We start from the raw sequence: 18,988 nt of genomic DNA, 5'->3' as shown, positions 1-18,988 counted from the left end.
AAGACCTGCCTCCCTTCTTCGACTTATAACATGCTGTCCTGGAATCCTGCCAAGCCACACAGCAGCCTTCTAATTACAAACAGATCCTTTTGGACTATGGGGAGGCCTTGCAAGCTGTGGCTTATTTCCCTCAAAGGGGTGGGTGGATGCTTGCAGGACAGCAGGGCACCTCCCAAAGAACGCAGAAGTACAATTCAGGACATAGGAACTCCTCTGCCCGTTTGATGTGCTAAAAGAAAGCTTTGAAATCCAGCCCGCGCTGCACAACTGGGCTATGGTCTCGGTTTATGCTAAGGGCTAGGACAAGGAAACTACCCTTTTCCAGCACTTACTTTCTTTAGGATGGAAGGGGGAAAGATTGTTCAAGGAAAAAAGGCTTTGCCTTGCCTCTCTTAAATATTTCTGGATAGGGAAGAACAATACCAAGTGGGCCAGCTGCCTTGTGGTGGAAATGCTCCCCCCCCAGTGTATTTCCAGTGGGGGAGTGGTAAATTCTGAAGTGCAGGTGCTCATCATGACAGCCCTCATAGCCACGCCCCCAAGGAGAGTCCCAAAATTCAGCCAGGCCATATCAATAAACCCATTTTAGTAGTTTTCATCTCCACCAGGAACAGGTCTTTTGTTAAGCAAAATGGGTCGTAATTGCCCATTCAAGACCAAATCACCCCAAAATACATTGCATTACAACAGGGAGTGATATATCATTGCTGGGAACTTAATTTCCGCCTCCTCCACCACCCCTAGTTCCTGGACTGCAGCTAAGCACAGAGGGAACAGGGAAGCCTGAAGGGGGTGGCAGATAACCTCAGCATCCGTGCTAATCAAAAAGTGCCAGCACAGGGCCCTGTGAGCCCTGGTTCCACTACACCACTGGACTTTTCAAGTGACAGGTACTGATGCAGTACACCTCACACCAGCAAGCCATATAGGGACATTTGCCAGTCCCTTTGACAGTATCTGCTAGTCCAAATGGCAGATTAGATGCTAGTCCTGGGATCCCAATATATTGCCCATGGACACCAGTGTGCCCACAGACACCTCTCTTGGGCCCCACCAGGCTCCCAGCTGCTCCTGATTTATTTCAGAGGACTTTTTAAAATTACCTTTTTTAAAAAAATGGAAGGCTGGCAAGTTGCAAAGCAAAGTGCGGCCCTCCAGCACCATCTTTATTTGAATTCAAGAGTTGAAATTCAGACCTCCCCTTTGCCTTGTATTAGATTCTTGGACAACTTCCTTTTCTTTAAGTCTCACCAGTTTGCCTCCTTGGAAATGAGTGTTTTGTGACTGGCCATGCCCGTTATGGCAGTGATTTTATGAAGAGGCAAGGCACTGTCTTGGCAGCCATTTTGTGAGAGGATCCATGTCACTCAAAATGCTAAATGTACCCACAGACACAAAAAGATTTGTAGGTGCTAAAGTGGCCCTGACAAAGACTTGATTGCAGCAGCAAGTACCCACAATACATTCCTGACATGCCCACAGCAGGCATGACAAGGTACTCATGAGTGAATCCCTCAAAAAACAGTCTGTCAGAAAGGGACATCTGAAGTTAAGCTGAAGCTATGTAGATTGGTTCATGGCTTGGTCTTTCAGAGGAGGGGGAGGCTGATTGTTTGGTCTGTATCTTGTTGAGTGCAAATGACCAACCAATACATGGGATTTCAAGACCAGTTTTAAGAAAGTTTCTTCCTACTTCAACAATCAAGTTAATCCTCTGCTGGATAGTCCAGACATCCTGCTGTCATGGATATTAGCCTCCTGTAACAGGCAGAGATTAGGTCATCTCATTCTCATGTAATTTCCTTATCTGCCACATGTCAATCCCACATTGTGAAGGTGACAAGATGGTTTAAAGCAGGGGTGGACAACTTGTGACCCTCCAGATGTTTTAGCCTACAACTCCCATCAGCCCTAACCAGCATAGCCAATGCTAACAGATGACGGGAGCTGCAGTCCAACATCGGGAGGGCCACAAGTTGCCCACTCCTGATTTAAAACTCTGGGTATGCATTATTGCTGGGGCCCTGCCAGCATTAAGACCCTTCCCCATCTAAGAATGTGATCTTGGTAGAACTCTTACACAGATTAGGGCATTGCCACACTTTGTCCTAGAAAACAGGCACTGATCAGCGGTAATGGCAGAAGCAGCTTCCCAGTACCTTGCTTGGGGGAATTTTACTGCAACAGAAGCTTAAAGCAGGGTGATCGCCCTCAAAGCCAGTCAACATGCATACAGCAAGGAAGGCAATTCTCAAATGCCGCAGGACCTTGCAGGTGTCAAAGCTTCACAGAAAGACTGCTTCAAAGCAAAGTGAGGGTCTCTCGCTGCTCCCATCTTTTCCCATGAATGCCCCTAGCCCACATGTGGGGTTCAGAGACATTCTTAGGAAAGGAAGATGGCAGGTGGCTGCAGGCTGATGCCTTCATCTGTAGCATGCCCATTTTGTGGTGGTGCCCAGAACAGTTTTTCAAATTGCCAAATGTGCCCACAGGCCCTCTCAAAATTGCCTATTCTTGCAGCAGATCCATTGAAATGAATGGGACTTACATTAATCACAGCTAAGCTAAGTCCCATTCATTTCAATGAGTCTACGCTAAATAAGACAAACACTGATTACAATTCATAGTTTGGCCCCTCTCCCGCATGACTACATAAATGCTAAACAACCAATTCAGCAAAATCGTGTGGTACAACTTTTCAGGTTGTCAACGAAGTGCCGCACATTTCAAATCACACTCACTTAGGTTGAAAACTAGGAAGTCAGAAGCCTAGACTGAACTCTTCTTTCTGCACCCACAAAACTAGCATGTCAGGGAGGGTGTGGTATGCTATGTTTTAATGGGAAACATTCAAAATACAATCTTCCAGCTGCAGCCTGAACTGACACCATCTAGGAAAATCTTTTCAACTTGATTCTGCTGAATATATAAATTGACCTGTAGAATATGCTAGGAAGGATTATTTTCATTTCCTGTCCATGCTACAAAACAAATCGAAGTTGTGTCAAGAACATACACTTCTTTAACATTTCTTTTAGAAAGATGCCTCGAGCTCTTCTATAATTCAAAGATGGACTCCTAAATTGTTCTTTTTGTAAAATGGGAGGCGAGAACCCAAGATTTCTGCCTGTGCAGGATTATTTCATTGTAATAATTCATTGTGGCCATTAACATAAAAATGTATGTTGGAAAAAAGCAGCAACATATTCAACTGTTTCTGCAGTCAGTATTCCCAATTGTCACAAGAACTGGGAAAACAGAGGAAGGGAAGAACAGTATTTGGAGGCTCTATGCAAATCCCAAGTGGCCAGCATCAGGGAACACTCTCTGTCTTGCGGGTGACTGGAGAAGGTAGAAGCTGAGACCAGACAAATAGATGCAAAGTTCCTTTATTGTCTGGGGGTCTAATAAATCATAAGGTGAAAGCTTGAGGAATTGAGAAACAATTTCTTTTACTATTTGTAATATTTTATTGCCGCTTTGCTGTATGGGCACCGAAACAGGGTGAGGGCACCAAGAAAGCCAAGACAGTGCTGTGTGGGCACCAAGAAAAGGTTATCTGGTTTGAAAAATGCTTTTACAGGGATCATTCTGAGCTCCCATTACACAACTACTAGAGTGAGTTCTTATGCCACAATTCATCTATAGCAGCTCCATACACACCTAGCTAAAGGTAAAATTCCTCACTTCCCAGAGTTCTGAAGAGATGGGCTACCAAAACTTTGCCTAGGATTACCAGATCTTTCTCTAGACAAAACTGGATCATCTTCAGCGGGAAGTGCTGCTGAAATTCCATGATTTGTTTGCCCTCCTATATCGACCAAGGTACATAGCAAGCATTTTAGCGGGGAGGCATGGACAGGACTACTGGCATTTGAAGTAGGGCGGTTGGATCATCATATATAATCCAACCCGAAGAATACCCAAAGTCTTGTCTGGAGAAAGATCTGTAACCCAAGAGTTGCACAAGTTCAAAATGGATGTGAGAGAAGCAGACATTGGGGGCAAGGTGGGGAAATAACAAACGGATCAGGAGGCTGTTATTTCATATGCTTGTAATAGATTTTTATTTGCAGGGCTGTTATTCAGTTAACTCCAGTCCAAACCAAACACATACCTCTGCAACCCATAGAACGAAGAGGAATAGCAAGAGCGGCTACAGCCCAGTGAGCTAGAGAAATCTAGTCAAAACGCAAACCCAGGAAAGAAGAGTCACATGTCCTGTCAGCAATAACTAGGGCCAGATGAAGTGTTTTCAAACACTTGATGGACAAAGCCCGATATTTCTGCCATGGAAGGTAGAGATCACATCCCTCATGGCAGCTGTCTGGGAGCCAGGCCTCCAAGCCCATAATGAAAACTGGTAGCTGGGGTGGAGGCACAATTTGCTGTGGTGAGCACCTAAAAAGATATACCATGGAAACAGGATGCCTGCTGTCCACATAACCCAACAGATGACACGAATGCCTTATTTCTGTATAATGAAGTTGATGAATTTGCCTGGGTGACAACAGGCTAGTTGTCAGAACTACTATGGCAAGAACAAAATGTGCCATAACTAATAACACTGCTGGCAGAGATGCTGGGAATTTTTGGATAATGAAAGCATCTCTGGACAGGTGTGAAAGCAGTTGCTCACACATTAGAAGAAATAAGGAGTCTGAGGGCATGGCTAAGATGTGGTTATGTGAACAGTAGGAAGATTACTGCTCTTGAGGCAAGAGAATTTCTGGTGCCTCAGCTGCAATACGTCTTGATCATGGTGGAGTAAGACAAAGCTCCAAGATGCCAACAAATGCCCCATTTAGCTTTGCCCTGCTGGGATGATATTCAAGTCACTAATAAGCATAAGGGACTACTGATACCAGGGAACAGCTTTAAATGTAACGGGAACATCGCATATGGAGATCTGGGGCAAGCAACTGTCTGCCCAACCCTGACACAGCCAGGATGATGTTGCCAAGATGGTTTCTGCTTTCAGACCAGAAAGCCATCTGTTCCCTACTAACTGATTTGAGGGAGAATGATCCTCCCTGTTGCTTGGCCCTAGATGAGAAGCACCAAGGAATGACTACTGACAGAGCTCTTTAATTTGCTGCCATTATGGCTGAGCTGGACAGGAAATGGGTCAACAGGAACCAGAGACATCCTTACCAAGTTGAGAAGGATGCTCTCTCCTCCTTTTAGTGCCAAGGTGCTCTGGGGTTTAGCCTGTGGCTCTAAAGCCACTGTATGTTCTGTCATTGAAGGTCAGTCAATTTCAAAACTATAATTAGAGGGTAGGCTGAAATGGCTCAGGCACCAGTGACCCAGCAGCTCTGGGGTTAAATGCAAAACATGTCAAGAGAACAACATCAGGCAAGCTAGCCCTGGGGAACCAAATCCTTCCCTTCAACACTGCTGCCTAGCCTCACTGACTGGCTTAAGGCTGGGGAAAGCTTGTGGCATGCAAGCTAACTGGGAGGCATGGCCACACTGCCATGTGCCCACAGAGCTGATGAGCCACCCCTGCGACTGCAGCTCAAGGGAAACATGACCTCTGGCTTTCTACAATACTGAGAGCAAAGAAAAGACAAGGCAGCAGCGCTGGGCGGGGGGGCTGTGTCATCTTCTCCCACTGGGATATCCAGTTCCAGCTGCAAGCTGCCACCCCCTGAACGGCACTGAGTGCCCGTCTTATGGGTCACTCCCGCCCCTTGCCCGTTCTGCCCCGCCCCTCATGGTGCATCATCCCAGGAGGAAGAACAGTTCTGCCTGGCTAAGGGTTTGCCTCTGTATTTCTGCCAGTTGGTCTGCAATGGCCGCCCCGAATGCCAAGCCACGTGGGGCCTAGCTACGTGGTAGGCTGCACATCTCGCAATGGTCTGTGCCTGGCTGGTTCATGAAGGTGCAGTGCTGACAGGCCCACATGGAAGAGGTTGCTGCATGTGTGGAGCCACCCATGGCACCATATTCTTGGAGTCCCGGTAGCTGAACACCAACTGTGCCTGAAAAGAGAAAATACATCAAAAGAGGGTTACAAAGGCTCCAACAAGCAGGGGGACTCTCACTTGGTAACACTGAAGAAAATGGTAGATTGCTATAATTAATGCAGAACCTGCTTTATATAATCAGCCACATTCCCCCTGCCTCTGTACGGCCTTATCCAAATGCACAAATTTCCACAACTGTATAATTTGTGAGTTCCTTCACTTTTCCCCCCAGTGCTAGTGCAGCCCACTTTGTTATCCCTGTACAAGTGTGACATCCTTGCCAGCAAAGTGCTTCACCAATGATTCTTTATTTGGCCAGATAAACTGCCATCACTGGAGAAACATTCATCCCCTCTCTCCTCCTATTGAGCTGTCCCCCTAAGTGCTGGAGGGAGCTTAAAATCCAAATTCCAACATGAGGCAATCTGAGGTAGGTAAACCAAAGCAATCTAGCATCTCTGCATTGACATGTCTCAATCTCAGCATCAAAGAGAAAAGGCATAAGACATACTGCAAAGCTGCTCGATGGTGGCCCATTGCTCAGATTTCTTCCAAGTCTGTGCAAGCTCCTCATTCCGGGTCCTTACTGCCTCCAGCAACAAGCTGATGCTATCCTGAAAGAGATGGTACGTCTCAGCAGAGCAAATCCCATTTACCTTTAGGGAATGTGAAACAGTGAATGATCTTCAGGAAGAATCCCTTTCCTCTAGAGCTGCTGTCTTCTCCCCCACTGACAGTAGTGGTTAGTAATATAATTAGCCACTTTATAGTAAGGTAGTCTTGCAAATAATAAATTACAATCCACTAAGCAGGCTCCACTCTCCACCAGGCCATTTGAAAGCCAGGACTGGCAGTTAAGATACACATCAGTTTTCAACCTCTAAAAACAGCACAGTGCCATCTCAGATTTGTTTTTTGTCTCCCTTCCAGCTTAAAGGGCCAGCAACCCTATAAAGCAAGAACAAGAGGAGCTGCACACATATCCAAAACACCCCTGCACAGCAGTTTTGAACCCAGAAATAATCTGCAGTGCTATCGTCACTTCACGTACATCTCCACCCACCTTGAAGGGCTACTGGCCAGAGTACCATGCACACAGCCAATGTGGGACTGAGCTGTATTTTGGTGGGGAAAGAACTGTCAGCATGAACTCTTCCAAACAGCCAGGAGAGCACCCATGATAGGTGTGGGGGGAAGAGTGCATGAATGGCAGTAGATGGATGGGCAGGCAAGATATAGTTTCTGTCTCCCACTTGCTCATTCAGTGGCTACTATTACCTGCCACATGCAAGTGAAAATTGCATGGCTGTACTAAGACAACTTTGCTGAAGGGAGTATCTTGTGCTTCAGACAGCAGAGGGCACTACAGACAAGTTCTGAAATGTACTGGATGAAAATGCGCAGTGTCTACACCCAGACTTTTGGGTACATATATGTACCATGTGTCTAGCCATCACTAATACCTCAACCCAATTCAGAAACTGCAAACTGACCTCAAGAGACCAAAGACAATGAAAATGAGAAGTGCTTTTATTTTTTTACTGGTTTCATACCTTTCTCCACACCTTATATATAAGGGAAAAATACACAACCAAGCAACAAGGTAACGTGCAGTAAATTTGATTGGCCCTGATCTCCAGTTGCCTACTGGCAGCCCAGCTGTTCTACACATGTTGTTTGTTTGCAGTTCTCAAACCCTCTAGAAAACACATGGCCTGGTTGGTTTTTTCCTCTTAGCGTGTATTTTTTTTTGTAACAGAGGAAAAAAGTTACAGATGTTATAATCAGCTTCGTGTGCAGCTATGCTCCAGCTGTCAAGCCAATAAAAGAGGGCGTAGGCGTAAGGGGAGATGCAACACAGGAAGTTGCTGGCCTCAGTGAGATTGGGTGACTGATCTTGCGATCGTTTACAACAGGAATGTCTGATCCAGAGAATTTAAAAACATTTCCAGTTGTTAACGAAGCATTCAAGTTGGCTCCATCTAGTCTGAGAACATACCGATGCAAACACTACCAGCTTACTCCTCCAAACAATACAACGACTGAGCTGAAACTGCCAAAACTAAAACCTTCTGAGCATCTTTGATACCAACCTTGAAGAGGCACCTTTGAAAGCAGAGCAGACCCTGGAGTCTGAGAAAAGGCTTTCCCAAACTAACAGAAGGCTAACCTTCTCTCCAGGCCTGCAAGGTATTATATTTGGAGGCCAGAGCTGCTTAGCAGCTCTCTCTTTGCAAGCTTTCATATCAGCCTCCAGAGTAACTTCCTTCTCGTTACATACCCTTAAAGGCATAACTTCATTGGTGACCAAGAAGAGGAGCAGATGGAAATCAGAGATGATGTCAAGGAACACAGAGGAGGTATTTTGGGACAAATATGTAGCCAGACTGTGAAAGTCCTGCAAAAATTGTGAAGAAGGTAAATATTTCAGAATTCTTATGATCTCTGAAAAGGTTAATTACACCCACATTTGCCAATCCCCAGCATCACTTGCCATTTACTAGTATGGATAGCACTATTGTCTATTCATATCGTTCAGACACTACTGGATCACTCTGGTAAATGAAGCTCTACTGGGACACATTTCCAAGGTAGACATTAATTCTATATATTCTGTTGTAGCCAGGCCAACAAGGGGTTATGGAACAGCACCAAAATTCTTAGTATCAGGAATGAACAAATGACAGACACAGTCTGGGTTCTACCAACCAGGTGTCAATTCAGAACAAGTTTAGGTAACGCTCTGGGGAAAAGATGCTGGCTTTTCACACTCCTATGACAGTCTCAACCCAAACAGAATAGACTTGAAAGTCCTTTCTGTACTAAATGTGGTGTTCTCTCTGGGCTATGAAAGCACAGAGCACCTGGGAAAGTTTAGATAAAGCAGCTTTTGTGGGCACCTAACTTAGTATTCCTCTTCAAGTGGCTAACAGATGCTTTAGAACAGGTCACAAAGATAGTTATGGACAGAGCCAGTGCTTCGGACCAAAGGTTTAAGGACATCTCAAGCATGAGGCTTTATCTGTAGACTTTACTGGCTAAAAGGAGTTGCCAGGGTAACTGGAGTGAAAAGCCGAGCTAGGCTAAATTGTTTCTAGACCCAGTAGTTCTTCAACATCCACACAGACACATGCTGAACTTGAGCAAGCAGAAATAGAAAAGACAAGTCAGACTTGGCTCGTCTCCAAGCATGCTCTTGTCTTCACAATGTTCATGCTTGTCTTCAGTCATATAATGCAGGTATCCTTTTATTCAAGCAGTAATAGGCAACAGTAAAGCTGAAGGCACACACACATACCAACATGTATGTGCATTCGGAAGAGCTATTACTGGGACACAAATTCAACACTTCTCTGAAGAAAAGTGAGAATATGTACCCCAGTGCTTAAAGTGTTTCCCTTATAGTCTTCAGTGCAAACTTTGTTCTGACTTCTGATGCCCATACTTCACAGTAAGAGTGCTACTTTATATCATTATGTGCAATTTGCCCCCTCAGAACTGCTCCTCTCACACACAAATTTGGCAGAAGAACTAACAACAGGGTGTTACAAATAAGAGATTTTTAGACTACTTAGCATCTGCAACCATCCCATTTTTTTGTACAATGTCCTATGATCTTTACATACTAAAATTTAAGTCAATTCTATTGTGAAGGGTCCTACCCTCTGCCCCTGCCCTCCCACTACTATTCAATACTTACCTGAGTTTCTCCCAGCACATCACGATTCTCAATAGGGAATGGATTTTGAGAAATAGAAAATGTGTAAACTGGATCTTTAGGGAACGTGGTAGTAATCTTTAAAAAAAAAAGGGGGGGGAAGATTCAGGTGACAACTGGCATAACTCAGGCATTGCAAGGAATAAGGCAAAGGCCAGATGTGTGGCAGATACAGGCCTCAGTTGAGTGCCTTCAATAGCTCAAGGATTCAGAGACCCAGCTGGGAAGGTCAGAAACTTAGACCATGAAGTGAAGCTTCAAGGCTTTTCACATTTACACATATTTTATCTTACTCCCACCTCTTTTCCCAAGGAGATACTTCAGCATGCATGGCTAAACAAGCAGATCACAACAAGGAATTTCATTTCAAACAGCTAGGCTTATTCAGGAATGATGGAGGCTTGCATGGGTTGATCAAGAGTAGGCCTGCTTCCTGATACAGGCACTGCCAATATTGCTAAGGCTGAAACCTTCAGGAGTTCAACTCCCACTGCCCTTCCCCCAATAAAGTAACACAGCATATTTTAAGAAGCATTACTATAATAAAATTAAGACAAAGACTTCTTCTGGAGAGCTTGTAAACTTTGCTAATGTGAGGTGCATCGCTACGCTCTCAACAGAGTGAGGGCCATGCTTGTTGATCTCACACAAGTTGCCCAAGGCAGACCAATATTACAGGCTACTGTATTTGAAAGTGGAGGGTTGTCATATCCCAACTGAGATTCTATGGAGTGGGAAACCTGACTAACAAAAGGCTGTTCAATCAGGGATCAGCACATTCTGTAACCAACACCAAAGGTGCAGAAATAGCTCAAGTTATAAGAGAATAATTAAAAAAACCTCTAGAAGGATGGTAGAGAAAGGCTTCAAAAATTCAGTTTTATCTCTTTTTAGACGCCTCCTAAGTGCATGTTCTGTCAATCTGTCTTCATCTTAATTATACCCCAGGTAGTCCCAAAACAGATGCCTTTGCTGCTTGGGTAATAAATGTGTTTCTGGGCTGTCAATTGAAGCAGGAATTCTGCAGGCGCCACACAATGGCCACCACTGTTGCAAAAGGCAATATCTCACTGCATGAATCAGACTTTAAATCCCATAACCAAATTCAGCTCTGAGCAGCAACACAAATACATGGACAAGGAGGAGGAGCAAGTGAAAGTCTACAGCCTGTAGTACAGGCTGCTACAAACTGGTGCCACTACTAGTGCCACCCTGTCTTGAGCTGATGGATCATCTCTGTGTCATACTCTTCCATCCTGTAAAATGCCCCCCTCCTTTCATTTTGATGCTAAATCCAAGCACTGTGGCAATGTTTACTAACAAAGATCATCAGGTATCAGATATGCAGGGAGATACCATCCACATACACATCCTTACTTCACACCAGAAATGAGGCAGCTGGGCGCTCTTACCCAAGTGGAAGGCCCTGCTAAATGGCAACGGGCATGCCACAGGTGGTCAAGCTGCATCTGGCTCAGTCGCTGTAAGCAGCAGGCTATGTAATCACTCTGCTGAAAGGTACAGTAGACACTTGCTAACATGTTCCTGGTGATGTAATCGCCAGCATCTCTGTGGGGGTGACAGTTTCTACTTGTCTAATGGATAAACGTAATTTCATAAGAGCAGTAAGGTGCTTTGAGCAGTGCCTAACAAGGAAGCTAAATGCTTTCCCAAGATTTCACACCACCACTGCTGGCCCAAAAGAAAACTGCAACCAACAAGTTATGAGTTGCTTGCTAATATTTAGGTTTCTAATAAGGGGAAGAAGGGCAAAGTAGAGAACATGGTGGAAATTCCAAGTTCAACCTTGGGATGAATTTTGCCCATTTCTATTTCACTCTGCAAAAGTAAAAGATAAGCACAATGGATACTTACATCTATGATTAGGTACTCAACAGGGAGAGGACGAGCTAGCTGGGTGATCTCATTGCCAAATTTGTCTATATCCTGAAACAACAGTAGTCAACTGGTTAGACAGAATGATTAAGACAGAATTACTAAAGAGCAGTAGATCAGGAATGGGCAAAAGGTAGATCAGAGGCCACCAGTGGGCCACTGGTCAATTCCTAGTAGGTCACGTGGAGATTCCACTTTTTTAAAAAAGAGACTACACAAAACAGAGGTCAGCTCATCCATGCAGTAGATGCATCTATGGCACAGTTTTGCAGTATATGGATTTTTTTTGTCAATAAATAACTAAATATACGTATTATTAACTAAAATGCAGGAATGATAGCAAGCCATATTTAAGTTGATCCCCATATGGGGTAACAGAGATGGCCTCTCAGGACAGTAATCCATCTCTGACAGTGGTTTGGACTAGCTTTAGACAATGGCACTGTCCAGCTGCTAGCCTCTCGTACAGCGATTTACACAAATGCAAACCAACTGCTTTTTCCATCCCAGCCAATGCCTCCTTGTGTATGAGGCAGCATGGAGAAGTATCAGCATGAAATGGCCTGCAGCCATTTCTATGATTGCAGTAGCAATTTTTGCAGCCTCCCATATAAAAGGCAGGGATGCTCTGGAGGGCTGCAGGGACCTGCTGGTTCACATCTCCAAACTGGCCTTTAAGGACTCATTCCACACCACATTGTACAACCAACTGTACTGTCAATCACATGCTTTATATACAACGTGGGACCCTCCCACACCTGTACAGATTATATTTTTTCCCTAAACTATTCCAATACCTAGCTGAAACTTAAAGCTTAGTTCACATGATTCATAGCAGCCACACATTTTCTTCAGGCCAAACAAAGTGTGATGGGGACGGCCACATTTATTATTCATGCGTTTGTCTTACTCACGTATAGAAAGGAGGGAAAGGGTCTTATTTTTAACATAAAAGGGGCATGTGGGTGAGAGGACCTGAACTCTGCCCTGCCTTATCTCTTCACCCTTGTTTACTTCAGGCACTTTTCTCACAGCTCAGCTACAAGACTGGAAGTGAGCAAGGCAAGGAAAAAAGAACCTGAATGACTGCACACGAAGAATGTTCCCCTCACTTCATCAGCATGCCTGTTTTCCAGTTAAAAGCAAACCCACACCCTGGTTTACACATGAATGAGACAGATGTGAAAGATGGCTGCCTGGTCAGGTCTAGTTTAGTCCTTGGTCAAGAGGAAAAATTTGTCAGACGCACTATGGCTGAGAATTTGAGACCACTGGGAATTTCCCTTCTCCCTTTATGCTTGCAGATTACAGAAGAGTAAGCAGGCATTTGTTCGAAGATGCTGGACTGCAGGAAAGACTTCACCGCGCTCCTGCAAACTCTAAGGGGCAAGCAAGGAAATTTCCACACACGTGGAGCACAAGGTGGAGGAGCACTTCAATGAAAGGGGCTCTCTGTGGTGTCCAATGTGGAAATGTCTCTTCCCTGCCCAGCTTTGCTCGGGCTCCAGTTCACTCACCCAGCCCAAAAGGAAGAAAGACTCACCGTTCCGAAAGGCCACATAGTTATGGGCGTTACACTCCCTGCATGATGCTGGTCAATCCCTCAAGAGGCCTAACAGTGTTATTGTATCCTTCATAAGGTCCAGAGAAACTAAACAAGTAGTTCAAGGCCACACATAAAGGAAGTGGTAAGGAGAAGAGATTATCTAGCAGCCTAACACCGGGCTGTGTTGCCTTCGTATCTGAAGAGCTGAGCAACTCAACAGTCACTCTGACACATCACCTGTTGACCCCAAAAACTAAGCCTTCAGTTTCGTCTCAGTTTCACATTGTTCTGCAGCATCAGAAAAAGAGGGAAAACAATAAGCAATCCTACCAACCTTTCTTGCATCAGAGGCCTAGAGAAGGTACAGAATCTGCTGAAGCCTAAACTTGTTTCACTTTGTCAGATGAACTGAATGCAAGTTCTATTATGGGGAGGGGGTGGATGGCTAGCATATGTTCATTAATCACAAAGTGACAATTAGATCTGATTTATGTCAAACACACCGAGCTCAAACACTGCTTCAGAAATAAATTCATAAAAACCAGACACTTTCATTAAAGATTCTGCAAGTGGGAGTTGCATTTGCCACCTAAATCACCACTTAACAGGATATAAATCATTCACTCAGACCTATATAAATTATACATTTGTAATTTCCAATCAGAGAGCTTGCATAAACGTTTACATTCGCTAAGCTTTCAAAAGCAAATGTGGCGATGAGGCAGATCCCAAGGACATGGACTCGGACACTGCTGCCAATCTGCATGTTTGATTTACTGTCAGGAGAACAAGAGGAGAAACACACACACACACACACACACAACATTACAAGTGGTTAGAGGGGAAAGTGAAGCCATAAGTTGCACACTTCTGATGAGCCCTGCTAATCAGCACTCCAAGAAGTAGCCTAGTCATGATTAGGGATGTCTTGATCAGCAAAACTTGAGCTTGCCAATATTCTCCAAATGCCATCATTCATTCCGAACCGAGTCCATATTAGATTGTGAGCTTTGTTTTTTCCTTTTTGCATGAAAATGTGTGCGTATTTTTCCAAATGTACACAATTGTACACATCTTTGAAATGTATGCATTCTTCTCCCATTGATTAAAGTGTATTTGTGCACATTTTTCAAAGGTATGCATCTTTATGTGCATTTTTCAAATGTACCCATGCTGTAGAATGCATTTTTTGGATCTGTGAATCACACTGCAAGCTCGAATTTGGTCCAGAAGGTGTGAACTGGCTAAAATCCTGATAAAAAATGAACCAAAAGGAATTTCTCATAAATCCCTAGTCACGATTGAAAACCTGAAGGCTGCAGGTTCAAATCTCATTTTACCCTTAGTGTTCCCTGGTGCTGAAGCTCCTCTCTACCTCATGCAAATTCTGATGAAAATCTATTAAAGTAACAATTTCCCCAAACTCAGGGGGCTGTGCCTCTAGTTTTGGGGCAATGCAAAAATGCTTTGCCAGATTCACCAAAGTTTGCATTTCAACTGTAATGATATGAAGTTTGGTGGTCTTCAATGGATTTTTACCTAGTTCCAATAAAAAAATCCAACAACTTATTTTCCCCATTACTAGTTTTCAAAGAATTATAAACATGCCAGGTTTTATCATTCTAGTTTATTTGTAAGATGACTAGTGTACCACTCCTGGGCTTCATAGGAAAGAAGCAGCTGTTTGTATAGACTGGAAACACACAGCATATTATTAATTATCACCGACCTCTCCCTCTGAAGGAAAATCCATGGCATGTCCAATCAGACACCTGCCCAAAACATGATAAGCCAGTAGGGCCCTTAGGCATTCTTTCAAAGAAATGTTCATTACAGACAAATTCTCATAGACACTTCTCATTTCTCAAAGAAGACAGCTTGTTTGGTATAGTGATGTGTGCAGCAACAAGCCCAGGGGCTTGTGCCTTTAGATATGCTGAGCTCCAGCAGGAGAAGGAAATACTTTTTTCTGATGGGATTTAGTGGCTTAAAAGCCAATTTCTTTTTATGGCCATGTCTTCACAGCACTTATTTGGGGAATCAGATGCATTTACACAGGGCAGACAATCCTCACAGTCCTCCACAGGATTTCATCTCATGCTGATCCCCCTCATTAGGTATGGTGTCATGGGAAAAAGAGGTATCTGCCTTGCTTAATGACACTCCTCAGGCTTCTGGTTATCCACTAGATCCAGCAGCTCATAAGTGGCTATTGTGCAGGCATGCCCTTAATCTTGACAAGACTGCAAAAAGCAAAAGCAAATCCAATGAAACCAACTTGCAGACTTGCCCACTCAAGAAAGAACTTGCCATACCACCCATGTAATTAGCCCATCTGGAATTAATCTTCAAATCCAATTAAGTTCTAATATGCAGAAACATTTTTTACAGCACCTGTTCACTTTCATCTTTCCCTCTGGGGATTTCCATGTTAAATGCCTTTTAAAAAAAATTCTAGTTACTAAAACCTAAAGATATTAACTAATTTGGTTCCTATCAAATAGAAGCTTCCCTCTCCCCACCACAAGTAGTAACTGTGAACCTTGACCCTCAAAAAGAGGAAGGTACCCATGATTCTCCCTACTGCCCCCCCCCGCCCCACTTGCACTGTTTTATTAGACAATTACACTGTTAAAAGCCTTAGCAAACTTCAAGCTGGGAGCCTGCTAGGGAAACAATTACTTCATTACCAGTTTGAAAGTGATCATGGTGTTTGCATATAATGTTGTGTTACTGTAGCTTTGGATTCTCAGCACCATGGAATGCCATATAGTTTCTGACCAGCAGTGACTCCACATAAAGAACAGCGTGGAGAAGTTCAATCTATATGAGAGATGGACAACACTCAAGCAGCAAAAGAAACAACCATACTAGGCACGGGGGAAGATTTGGCTGTAATTAACACATTTTTAAAACATATTTTGTTCTGAAAATAGAAACACTTCTGGTTTCAAACTGGTAGGAAGTGACTTTTCCATCAAAGTACAAGCGCAAGGTTTGAACAGGTACAGGAGACTGTTGTTCTTTGGCTTCATATAGAAGCCACTTTAGATTGTTAAAGCTGCTATGAACTAAATTGGTGAGCAAGGTTTGCTGTGAAATTAAGAGATCGGCAAACCAACAAGACTGCCTTTCATTCCACTGGAATAGAGGAACTTTATGCTGCATCCAAGCCATATTCAATACGGTCTGTAATAGATATTTGCAAAGGGAGCTAGTGCAGTCCATGCTGCATGTTGGGATTCATCTGTGTTTGCACTCTATGTCCTTTCCTCCCCACTGCAATGAAAAAGCTTTGTCTCATTAAAGGGCATACAAATGTTTGAAAAATTCCTATGGACAGAAGCCTCGTACTGAATTTGCCTGACCCTTGTTCTGCCCATTCTCTTCCATTATTTGCATTTATTTAAGAGATTTTTAAACCATCCTTCATCATTTGGTTCCAGGATGATTTACAGTAATCAAACACAATACAATACAGTAGCTAAGTTTAGGGGGGGAAAGCACTTTAGAACTAAAAACAACAGGATGCAGATTACAGATCAACTAAGTGTTTAAAATACTTAAAATACATAAAAGGACCTAAAAAGCCTGAGAGAAGAGAAACGTTTTTACTTGACACAAAAAAGATAACAAAGTAGTATCATGCGAGGCACTACCGAGACTTTTTATTTTTATGGTGAATATGTGCAATTGTGCATTGTGCAAATGTGCACACTCAGTTACCATGTTCACCTTAGCTGCTAATTTATTCCAGCAAAAGATGAACCTAGCTATACCATGATCCCACCTCATGGGATTGCTTCTCCTCTCTTGAAAAAAATGGGTCACATGTAACAGGGATATGGTTCTACAAGTAAAACCATAAATTCAAAGTCAATAAGCCCAAACCTGCAGCTCTGGTGGGATGGAATGCACATGGAAGGGAACATTCAAATACTTATCCCAAGGGAACAAGATAAAATGATGTGTGCAGAGTGCTGGTATAAAAAAATACACCATTTTTTTCAGGAGGGAAACAGTGGTTTTACTATCAGAGATGTTTTGCTATCACAGATGGCACCACTTATATGGGGGTTATTCTGACATAAGCACATCCACTCCTGCTTTGTTTCTGTAAACGAAAGAAGTGGCCCTTGAGCTCTTGCATAAAGCTTTTCAACCACATCTGAATATTTCAGCAGGGAGAAAATTCAAATTTCACCCCAGTTTGAAGGAGAACTCTCATACAAGTTCAGTAGTTAGTCTTTGACTCTTTTTTCAATTAGCTGATGGAATATTTCTGCCTCTTAAAGGATCTTTTGGCCCTGGAAAACAAGCAAGGAGTGGAAGAATGGTAGAAGTAAGATGGACAGCTATAGATTCCCCACTCAATATTTGGTTTGACACCATCCTAAACCTCACGTCTACTGCCTCAATTTAGGTAGAACAGTGTGGTGGAAAGAACTAATAAAGACAAAGCAAGAAACTTACTAGGTTTTATTTTTTAAATCTATTTTAAGTCTATTTTAAATCTATTCTGCAGTAGGCAATTTTATAGATTCTTCTGGACATGCAGAGCTTAGATTATTTAATCACAGGCAAAGTATGCACGCAGAATCAGTTCAAAAATTATATATAAAGAGAGCTAATGTCTGGTTATTAGCATATGTGAAAAAGGAGTGTATGACAGCAGGCAGCTGCTACAGGAGAATATCCTCCTGCCAACAAGCCAAGACAAGAAATCTCTGAACATCCAGGATGTGTCTGTGATTAAGACCTTGGCAAACTCTGACAGTAACACTCATGCATTAAAGACTATTGGCGGGGGAGGGTGGAGAAAAAAGGAATGCTCTCCGAAAACACATTGTCAGGAGATTAAACCTTGTATGATAAAATAATTAAGATCTAGAGATTAGACGATAGCAACAGTACTTGCTTTGATCTGAGGCTGCAACATGAAAAACTTGCCTTGCTGGAACAGAACAAAGTTCATCTTGCCCAGCATTTCATCTATAATAGGCAAACGCCTTTGGTAGCTCACAAGGGGCACTTGATGGTGACTGCTGCCTCACTGTTTTGTCGCCAGCATATGGTAATCAGAGATGCCATTCTGCTAACATAGCTAATACCTATTAACAGACCTATCTTGGACCTATATTTGAATTTAATTATATTACATTGTGAGCTTGTGGCCAGGGCTTGTAACCTTTCAGTTTTTGAGCAGTGTTTAGTTCTTAACTGCTATAGATTATTTTTATTACCATCTATGACTTTGTCTAATCCATTTTTGAAAGCTAAACTGTCAATGCAACATTCCATGGCAATACATGGAGGGAGCAATCCTATAGCCGCTAGACTAGACGGCCATAGGATATGGTGTTTTCCGGGAACTGACCTCGGAGCCCGCACTCTGAGGTAGGTTCCCAGAGAACCGACCTCCCCCCCAATCCGTGCAGCCTCAGAGGCAGCGCGGAACAGCCCCATCCTCTGTGCTCACAAGAGGAGCGCAGAGCGACTGAAAAGGGGTGTGGCTGGGGGCATTCCGGGGTGGGTGGAAATGTGTCGTACAGCAGCATCCTATGTGTCGTACAGCAGCCTCCTTCCCCACTCCATGCTCCCACGGCTACACAGCCGCAATCGGCTGTCTAGCTGAAAGCAGGGCTGTAGGAGAGCGGAGGGAACTATCCCCTCCTTGTTTCTCCTGCCCTGCTTTGGATAGGCAGTCAGAGGCGGCCGCCTATCTTGATAGGATTGCTCCCTTAATATGGTGATTACATATTGTGAGGATTAATATAATGGCATTATGGTACTTGCTGTTTTATTTATTTTCCTAATATACCCAACGCTGAATTTGCATGTGTCACTGCTGCAACA

At 43.5% G+C, this 18,988-nt stretch overlaps 1 protein-coding gene across 7 annotated transcripts in view; it reads right to left on the bottom strand.

Annotated features, from left to right (window-relative positions):
- Positions 1-2,821: 2,821 nt before the first annotated feature.
- The window catches only part of NPLOC4 (NPL4 homolog, ubiquitin recognition factor), a 67,561-nt gene continuing 51,394 nt past the window's right edge, over positions 2,822-18,988 (bottom strand). For 6 of the 7 annotated variants that reach the window (XM_084837580.1, XM_084837574.1, XM_084837579.1 and 3 more), the window contains 5 exons: positions 11,566-11,637; positions 9,673-9,768; positions 8,254-8,370; positions 6,484-6,586; positions 3,381-5,987 (listed from right to left, as the gene is read on the bottom strand). In XM_084837580.1, coding sequence (XP_084693706.1) covers positions 5,830-5,987; positions 6,484-6,586; positions 8,254-8,370; positions 9,673-9,768; positions 11,566-11,637 — 546 coding nt within the window. In that variant the 3' untranslated portion in view covers positions 3,381-5,829. Of the gene's footprint in view, positions 5,988-6,483; positions 6,587-8,253; positions 8,371-9,672; positions 9,769-11,565; positions 11,638-18,988 lie in introns of all 7 variants that reach the window. The other variant, XM_084837576.1, reaches the window with a different exon arrangement.

The sequence above is a fragment of the Heloderma suspectum genome, chromosome 2 (genome assembly GCF_057233095.1).
Source record: "Heloderma suspectum isolate Gila_16-S chromosome 2, 16-S_ref, whole genome shotgun sequence".
Lineage (NCBI taxonomy): Eukaryota > Metazoa > Chordata > Lepidosauria > Squamata > Helodermatidae > Heloderma > Heloderma suspectum.
Note: the sequence above shows the minus strand (reverse complement) of the source record. Positions and strands in the feature narration are given on the sequence as shown.